This window comes from Manacus vitellinus, unplaced genomic scaffold (genome assembly GCF_001715985.3).
Source record: "Manacus vitellinus isolate BGI_N305 unplaced genomic scaffold, ASM171598v3 scaffold_111_pilon, whole genome shotgun sequence".
Taxonomy (NCBI): Eukaryota; Metazoa; Chordata; class Aves; order Passeriformes; family Pipridae; genus Manacus; species Manacus vitellinus.
Genome location: NW_021938850.1, coordinates 675,082 through 684,263, shown reverse-complemented (window position 1 = coordinate 684,263; position 9,182 = coordinate 675,082). Strand labels below are relative to the sequence as shown.

At 39.2% G+C, this 9,182-nt stretch overlaps 1 protein-coding gene across 1 annotated transcript in view; it reads left to right on the top strand.

Annotated features, from left to right (window-relative positions):
• The first annotated feature begins 1,192 nt into the window (after positions 1–1,192).
• The window catches only part of LOC103764022 (Kv channel-interacting protein 1), a 476,628-nt gene continuing 468,638 nt past the window's right edge, over positions 1,193–9,182 (top strand). The window contains exon 1 of the mRNA XM_018089009.1: positions 1,193–1,505. Within this exon, the coding sequence (XP_017944498.1) occupies positions 1,418–1,505 (88 nt within the window). The 5' untranslated portion in view covers positions 1,193–1,417. The remainder of the gene's footprint in view (positions 1,506–9,182) is intronic.

The following is a 9,182-nucleotide window of genomic DNA, read 5'->3' as shown; positions in this document are numbered from 1 at the left end:
CAGTGTGAGGGGAAGATGAGGAGGGGGAAGGGCGCTTCCAGACGAAAGGGACGGACGGTCGCTTGTCTCAGATCAAAGTGAGCCATTTGGCAAAGCCCTGGATTTTGCCTGAGGAATGTAAGTTATCCCAGTAAAGCAGTTTACTGCCCCCTGAGTGAAGGGTATATCGCTGTTCCCTGAAGTGCAAAGCTGTTTGCTGCGCCTATCGCTCGTAAAGGCGGGACTGAGCTGTTGCCGCTCGGAGGTGATGGGTGGCTCCAGAGCACTTTGTTCTTAGAGAGCGAGCTGATGAAGTAATCTAACGGGTGGCAGCTAGGTGTGAGCAGAAACCTGAGGTAAGTCTGTTAACCGGGACAAGCAAACTGCATTTAGGGGATTGTTTAAGAACACCTGAGATGAGGTCAGCATGAATTAAACCAAAGATGCTTGAGTCTGCCCAGCACTCAGGTGGGGTCTGAGGTTTCTCCGCTTCGTTGCTGGACGCATCAAGTCTTTTTATTCAGAGTATTCCAGGCACGCAGCAATAACTTGACTGAACTGGAGAAGCCAGAGCTGCGGTTGTTGCTAGGGGATAACTCCCTGTGCAGTACAGGGAGCCTTGTGAGCACCGGACCAGCACGACTGAGGCAGCGGTCGAAAAGTGAAATGTAGTGCTGCAGAGGGGTGAGCCTGAGCCCAGCCGGCTCCGGAAGGCTGAGTGCTGAGCAAATCGCTATCTGAGCAGCATCTAAGCTAGTAAAATTAAAGAGTTGTTTGTTGTTTTTTTTTTCTAGGTGCAGCTTTTTTTTCTACTTCTAGAAGGTTTTGCAAAGGAATGCTCTGCAGCCTTCTGCATGCAAAATGTGACTACAGTGTTGGTAGAATGAAAAAATAGTGTTATTTTCGAGGTTTCCTTGGCCTGAAGAGAGTAAAATCGACAACGTAATTGAAATCAGCTGGAAAACAGCACCAAGAAAACGGTCTCCAAACAGTAGCTTCTTTTGTTTGCAGCAGTCAGCAGCCGGTGACTCCAGCATTCCTTGCTGCATTCCCAGTGCCCAGCGTGGCAGCCCTGAAACGAGGCACAGCCTGGTGAGGCAAACCTTCCATGCCCCCTGACTGGTTTAGGTGTTTTTGTGCTTAGCAGCTTCTATCAGGTCATCGCGGCAGGTGTGTGCAGTACCGGCCGAGAGGCTGATAGGGAGAGCTGTACCTTTAATTAAAAGGGGATGCACATTGCTCCATTGCAATCCATCCTATAAGCTTCAGAGTGGCAAACCTCAGTGCAGAGTCTGGGACTTGATGCATGAGGGCAGAATTCTGTGCATTGCACAACCTGTCATCTCAACTTTGTAAAGAACTCTCTTTTTTATTTTTTTGTTGTTGTTGTTATTTTTGGACTTTGAAGGAGAGAAGAGTTTTTCTACCTGTCTGAACCATGAGTGGATGTTCAAAGAGATGTAAGCGTGGGATTGTCAAATTTGCGCAGACTATTTTTAAGCTCATCACAGGCACTCTCAGCAAAGGTAAGGGAAAACATTTTAGTTCATACTGTTCTTTTGTTACTTCTTCTGTTTGCTGTTAGCTTTGTGGGGGGAGTTTTCTAGGCTTTAAGAAGGCTTCTGATAGGATTTATTGTCTCTTCAGAGGTGTTCTGGTTTAATTCTGGGAATTGGCTGCTCTGAAAGAAGTTGCTGTGTGCAGTGAAGATTGCAGCTGTGCTATAAAGCCTTATGTAATTGTTTCTAACTTCTGTGGTTTGTAACCTGTATTTGTCAATCTGCTGTGGTTCACAACTGTAGCAAGCTATTTTGATGTGTTCAGAGGCGTGTTTCTGAAAGCAGTTGATGTGCAGCTTAAAAAATTCAAAGTCTTCGTAATTGTCAGTAGTAGGTACTTCTCTGTGTCATTTTCTACTTTAGTGTCTCTTGCTTGTTTGAAGCATGTGTGTACCTTGGTTCAAAATCTAGGTCGCTACTTACTGCATACATTTGAGTATCTTTTGTTTATCCAAGTTTTGCTTGTCACTTACATCCTGTGTACCTTCCTATGTGCAGGTGGAAGAGTACCAAAATTATTTATGCTGTCCTCTTTACTAAAATCAAACAACAAACAAAATAAACTCTCTATTCTGCTTTGTACACCTAGTAGTTCCTGTGTTGGTGTTAAGGTAAGTTATGTTACTTTTGTTGGTCATTCCTTTCACCTGATACTTCTCAGCACACCTCTGGCAGTTAATTATGTGAGTATTGATGATTTGTTTAGGAACTCCTGACAATAGTAAATAATATTATGCCTGAATGCTGCTTGCCTGTTGAAATGTGGTCAGTTCTTAGATGAGGGTCAGACTTCTCCAAGCTCTATGTGCTTGATTGGAGGGGGTGTGGTTTTGAGAATTAATAGCAGACTTCAGGCTAAATTATTAGCAGAGATATTTGTATAAGGCTGAAGAGTGTCTGTTATGATGCAGTTTTTTTTAAAATGCACAATCTCAAGCTCTTTTTAATGTGTTACTAGTCAAGGAGCGAAAAAAGAAGCACTTAAATTTCAGATAAGTTTAGAATTCTTGGATGTGTGTGGCTGTGTTGGCTGTCTGGAACACATGTGCTCTAGCATTGATTTTAATGTTTAAATTGTTTCTTTGGATAAAATAAAGTAGGCTGAGGTGATTTTTAAAATAGCAATTGTAAAGGTGCCATGGACTTTTAAGTGCAGCTTACTTTAGCAGAAACTTGGGAAATTTATTCAATCTGTCTCTCTAGAAAAGAAATGTAGTTCTTAGACAGCTTTCTCATATTAACCTTACTGGCTTGCAAAAGAAATCTGCACCAGAAAATGTCTGTTTCACGTTAAGAATACTGGACAGGTTGGTTGCTTTTAAAATCAAGATTGGTTTAAAATTACATCTTTGTGTGTTTAATTCTTCTTCTTCTTCCACTTTACTCCGTGTAATCCATAGGCTGTCAAACACCAGCAGAGGAAAGATGAAAAACTTTTAAAAGAAAAGAGCTGTCAGATGTTGGTTATAATTAATGATTAATACCAGGATGTCTCTCTTAATATTAGAAACAAGAGAGAAAAATGAATTACTTACTGTCATGAGCACAAGAAAAAGTGATAGGATGCTGTCTGCAAGACCTTTTCTTCTACAGCATGTCAGTATGGTGAACTTTCTTTGTGCTTGGTGTACTTTGTGCTTTTTCAGGAGATAGTGGAATACAGTGTGTATGCTACTATGTTCACAAGTCATCAATGATAAATTTTTTGTTGTTTGTTTGAACTTCACCAAAGACAAGAGGAAATTTCTGATCTGGCGGTGTTTCCCCACATACTCATGTAGAGCAGTTCATCTAATGGGGAGCTTTTGAGCAACCCTTGGTTTGCCTGACATAGTAAATGAAATAATAAAATGAGACTGGCAGAGTTGCCTTTGCTTTGGCGATGGGATAGATGAGCATGTGAGTCTGACAGGATAGCACTATATGAAGAGATAAAATTTAGAGTATAAAATGTCCAAGATCTGCTTCCCCCACCCCTCCTTCTGAACTGTGCCAGCATTGCCCTATCGTTGTCTTTGTAGCTGATGCAATGGTATTGTACGGTTTTACCAATTTGTTTCCCATGGCAATGTCTCACTTCAAGCTGTTTGGATGAGATAAGAGTGGCTTCCTATGAAACCTAGTGAGCCAAAGAATTAAGAAAGAATTTAAAACTCTGATAAACTTCTTTCTTTCCCATTCAGCTGCTTGTGTTTTGAACTGTGATTCAGGAAGGAATAAACCATACGAATTAGTTTGTTGCATAGACATCAAAGACCTGATATAATAAGAATAAATGTTTCCATATGATTACCTATGTAACTCATAACTGGAAAGAAAATTATTAGAAAAAGTTTTGCTCGGGAGTGTTGAATTAAAAAAAAAAGGCATTGACCTTTGTACATTTCTCCCAGAGCTTATTGTTTAGTACTCCTTTTATTAAAACTTCTGCATGTTTTTGTATATTCAAGAATTATCACCTGTGTTTTTCATCATATTCCTGCCTCATTTCTTTCTTACTATTTAACATGGGTTTTTTTATTTTTATTTTAAATATCTTTTACAAGGAAAAGTCTTTATTAGGCACAAATTTTACTCTGCTCTTATGCTTCTGTCATTCTGAAGGTTTTTACAGTGGGAGATATTCCACAGTTCAATGAGTTGCAATTCTTAGCTGTACTCTATGGTTTCTGCTTGTCTTAATAATAGCATTTTTCTTTCCCCTTGGTTATTTAGAATAGTAAAATGAGACTGATTTGCAGCCATGAAGTCTTTCCTTTTGCAACAACGTGTGAGGAGACTGCAGCCTCTCCCTGCAGTGGGCAGTAAGGGAATAGGCACACCTGATACCACTGTATCAGCCTGGATGGTATGTCCTGATTTACACCTGCAGCAAGTCTAAGAGGCTGTAAACCAAGAATTTCATAGCTGGTACTTCTGCAGAGCTGGGCTAGCAAATTTTGCCAGCTTCTTAGTACATTCTTACTTGGAAAATCTTAGTACCAGAGCAGAGGTCTCTGTGTCTGTGTAAAAGAAGGCCTCCTCCATAGTTGATATGGTTTGAAGCTGGCTCCCTGCTAAGTCTCCAAACCTTACCACAAGAAGTCCCGCCCCCCCCGCCCCCCCAACCTCAGGGAGAAGGGGAAAAAAGCCAAGAGAACTGAAACAAGAGAGAGACAGCTAAAGCAATATATATGTATATATATATTTACACTTATATTACAGTTACTTCCTTGGTTACAAACTGGTCACCAAGGAAGGCCCAGACTAAACTACCACAATAGTGAAGGCATAGTGAGATGTATGCATTGAAGAAAACATGCCCCCTTACACTGGATGAGCCGAATAACCCCTTATTCTCCTTCTTAGCTTGGGTGGGGGTCCAGCACCTCCAGGAAAGAGTGTAGAATAGGCTTCTAGAAGTGAGTTACTGTGGCAGTGGACAGTGTGTGAGCAGCAGCAGCTTCAACAAAATTGCCTTTGGGAAGGTTTTGTGGGAAGTTTGGGTTTTCTTTCACATTACGTTTATTGTGGTATGTGAAATGGTGGTGCATCTTCCATGACCTGGAAGCAAAAACGGGTGGCAAGAATGAGTTTGTGGAGAGTTTCCTATTGAGCAGAATGATTAAACAAGGAGCCTGTGTGAGTATGAAGATATTGTTAATACCATTAAAAACTTAGTATAGGAGGGCCTTGCTGAGTTAGCAAAAATGAAGCAGAAATAAGACCTCTTGGATTTCTAGTTATGTGTTCTAGTTATCAACACGAGAAAAGCAAGATGATTTTAGGGACCAACTACTTCAAAATGGTCCTTTGCAAAAACAGATAAGCTTTTGCAAATTAACTACCCTTTCACCTTTGTTCCCAAACTGCCCCTCTTTTAGTTATGCTATTAAGATGCTTGCCAAAGGCACTCATTTCTGTTTTCTTACTTCTCCCACTTCTAATCTGCAACCCAGTTCATCTGGAATTGGGAATTTGTCCACTTTTCACAGTTTTAATTGCCTAATTATCTGTTCCACTGCAGTGATAAAGTCTTCAAACATCTTCTCCCAGCATCCCCCAGCCTGAAAGAAAGTATTCTGAGTGTTTTACAGCTGTGTGGTCTGCTTTGATGCTTCTTTGTGAATCCAAATTACAGCTAGTCTTCTGAGATGTTATGTGAGATGCTAAGGAAAGTGCATGGTCCCTCTTAGTCATACTTAGACTCTATCTCCTCTCAGTGGAAGTTAATCTTGTGCCTTGGGAGCATACTGGCACTTCATTAGGTTTGTCCTCATGACTGTAGCCTCTGAAAATGCAAGGGTAGGGAAATGTTGCTAGATGCCCTAAAGACACAGGAAGGTTCATTGCAGTTGTTCAAGTGATGCCAGGGTTCCTGCACCTGTGTGACATAAGAAAAGATACTTTGATCCTCCTGTGGCTTCATAGCCTGCCTTCACCCCTTGAAATTAGAGCTACTGCCTTCAAGCTTAAAGAAGCTTTTATTCAGGGGGATCCGATTCAGAGCAAACTGATGTATCAGTTCTCTATTTTACTTTTCTGGGTGTTTTAAATGTTCTTTAATAAGGACAGTGGTTACAGAACCCATAACAATGTGCGTTTATAGAGTGGAGTTAGAGCTTGTCCATGTGGTCATGCTTTTCCAAATTGTCCTGAAAAGTAAGTGAGAGTTTCTGTACATAAAATGCCGTTACAGAGGGACTGCTGCTCTGAGGGGCAGAATAACTATTTTCACTTAAAGTCCGCAACTACTGAAGCTTCATCTTTTAGTACCTGATCCTAACTCTACCCAGTGAAGCTCTCTGATTTCATTAGATGACTGGTGGGAAGGGTGGTTTTTGTTTTTTTTTTTAAATACCAACATATCTAGTTATATTTTCTCCGTATTGATCTGTCTTTGAACCACTAAGTAAAATACACCTCTGTTTGGTATGTTATACCTGTTTGTGTCTAAAAAATGAACTGCAAATAAAGCTATCTTTTCCACAAAGGCCGTACTGCTTAAGCAATCTGAACATATGTACATGCATTGCACTTCTGTCTGTCATCAGAAGCAAGACAGATTTTAAGAACTGGCAATGAGAGAAAATGATAATGCTCTAGTCTCCCTCTTACAACTTTTTATAAACCTCTGCTTCCAGAAACTAATGCCTTTGCAAACACGTGGCTGCTAGAAATGTATTAAAAAAAACTTAATTGTTTGCAATGGTGTAGCCCCAAAAGATAAGTATGTAGTGTTACTTGTTCAGAAAAAAAAAGAAAAATTTTCCTTATCCTCTGGGAAATTCTTCAGGAAGCTTTTTTTAAATGGCGTTTTGCAATAAGCATTTGTGTGTGTTTCTGTCTGTTAGCCTGGAATACTGTGGAATCTTGGGTGTAGTTAGATATCTTATCAGTGGACAAACCATGTTCTCTTCTGGCATCTAAAGCAGTGATATTAGGTATAACAACTGTGATATTTCTGTGGAATATGTTTGAAAAATGCAGAGCACATCAGTTTAACTGTCTAGGTCTGTATTGGGACCTATAGTAATAGATAGTTTCTTTAGAGAAAATATTATTAATTTTTTTTGCGTAACTGATAGTTTAACCTGCAGATTTTCAAATGAAAAAGCCATTTCAAAAAAGCAATAAAGTAATCGTATTAGATTCTATAGCATTAGAACAACTTACAAAAATCTTATTGGGTGGGTGGTTTTGATTGATTTTGGTTGCTTTTTTTTTCTTTTTTTTTTTCCTCCCCATAACCAGTAGGCCAGACAGGAAGTATGCTATTGGCAAATGGGCATTTTAGGATGATGCTACTACCCACTTATGTCAAGCCATCTTCAAAAGTTATCCATTTACACTTAAACTTGTTTATGGGGCATTTATACCCACACTGTAGCGATATAGATATGCTAATTTGCCACATAGATTTTGTCAATTCAAATTGTGCAAAATGAACATGCTACAATATATTTTGACCTAATGAACAAATTGAAGTGTAAATGGATAACTTTTGAAGATGGCTTGACATAAGTGGGTAGTAGCATCATCCTAAAATTAGCTTAAATTAGCACATGAAGTGTAATTTTAATGTGTGGTTTTATCTCCAGTAGCACAATAATAAAGGGTGACAATAAGGTAACACTTGTCTGTGTTTCCTGTTCTCAGAAACCAGTCTCGAGCTGCAAGTCAGGTCTGTTTTTTTTAAGCTATATTCTGTATATATTTTTATTAATTATTCTTTTTCTATAGAGTGTCTTTGTGTTGATCACCTTCATGCTAGCAACAAAACTTGCAGTGGTGTTTCTGCTCCATGCTGGGTGCCTGGTAAAGCTAAGTAGTTTCCTGAGCATGAATCCTATTGTTAGGGCTGCAAATGAACTTCTGTCCTGACTTCTTTATGATGGTATTTGTGGGATTCCTGTTATTGGACCTTTGGTTTTGTTGTTTTAGTATGAATAGTAAAGCTCATAAATGGTAACGTAATGGAAAGCAGGCGTGGGAAAGTTTTAACTACAGCAGCATTTAAGCTTGTGATGTAATTGGAATAAATATTCATGACCAACTTCTTTCCCATTTGCACAGCTTTACTAAAAACCAATAGCATGCATATATAATTTGACTTTCACTTCTCAGATGGCTCTAGCTTTTAATTTCATTCTTTGTAATGGCTGTTTCACAACATTTGGCTTGCAGGGCACGTGGGTGGAGTACATTTAATGCTGATAACTAGAAGCAAAGTAGTCTGAGGTTTAAAATAAGAGTGATTAATGCTTTCTTTTCTAAATGGGAGACTTTGTTCAGTAGCCTTACATTACAGAGTGTGAGAGGAATTGCTACCACAGACTTGATGAGGTGCTCATCCTGTGAAGTCAAAATAGTTTTGAGAGTGTAAAAATAAAACCTTGTTATATAATATACATAATTGCATCTAGCCAAAATTAATATAGTTTTAATTTACTGCACTCTGAAAATTGCCCATATCACTTAAATTACTAAAGGACAAGTATTCAACTTGCCTGCCTTTGAAATTTTGAAATGGCACCTTCAACTTTTAGGTAAGTTTCTCTTTCAGATGAGCAATAACGGATGATATTTTTCTAATGCTTTGTTTATGTTGTATGATTTGATGCTGTTTTGCCATTTGCCATTTGTAAATGCTTGTAGCTAGAAGATCAGATGTTTGTTTCTGTATAATTTCAGCAAGAGTCGCATTTAAACTGGGTAATGGAAGATGTAATTTACAAATACATCCATTGTAAAGGGAGTATGGTGTGTTTGAATCAGTGGAACGTCAACCATCTTACCCTGAAACTGCTTTCCTAACTCTGGTTATGAAGCGTGTAAAAGACTAAATCTCTGTAAAAAAGTAGATGACATGGAGACTCTCAAACTTTTGACTTGTCTGCTTCTTCCATCTAGCTATGAATAGGTATGACAAAGCTGCCAGTAAATGTGAGGAAAATCATGTGAACTCCAAACAAAGATTCTGGTGCTCTAGTTTAAATCTGAATCCTAGAAAGCCCACTTCAGTAACGAAAGTCATCTGTGGAACTAGGCCAGGTAGGGGTGACTGTATTCCAGGCAGCTATCAGTAAGACAAGAGGGCTCGGTCTTAAGCTCTGCCAGGAGAGGTTTAGGTTGGATATTAGGAAGAAATTCTTTGCAGAGGGA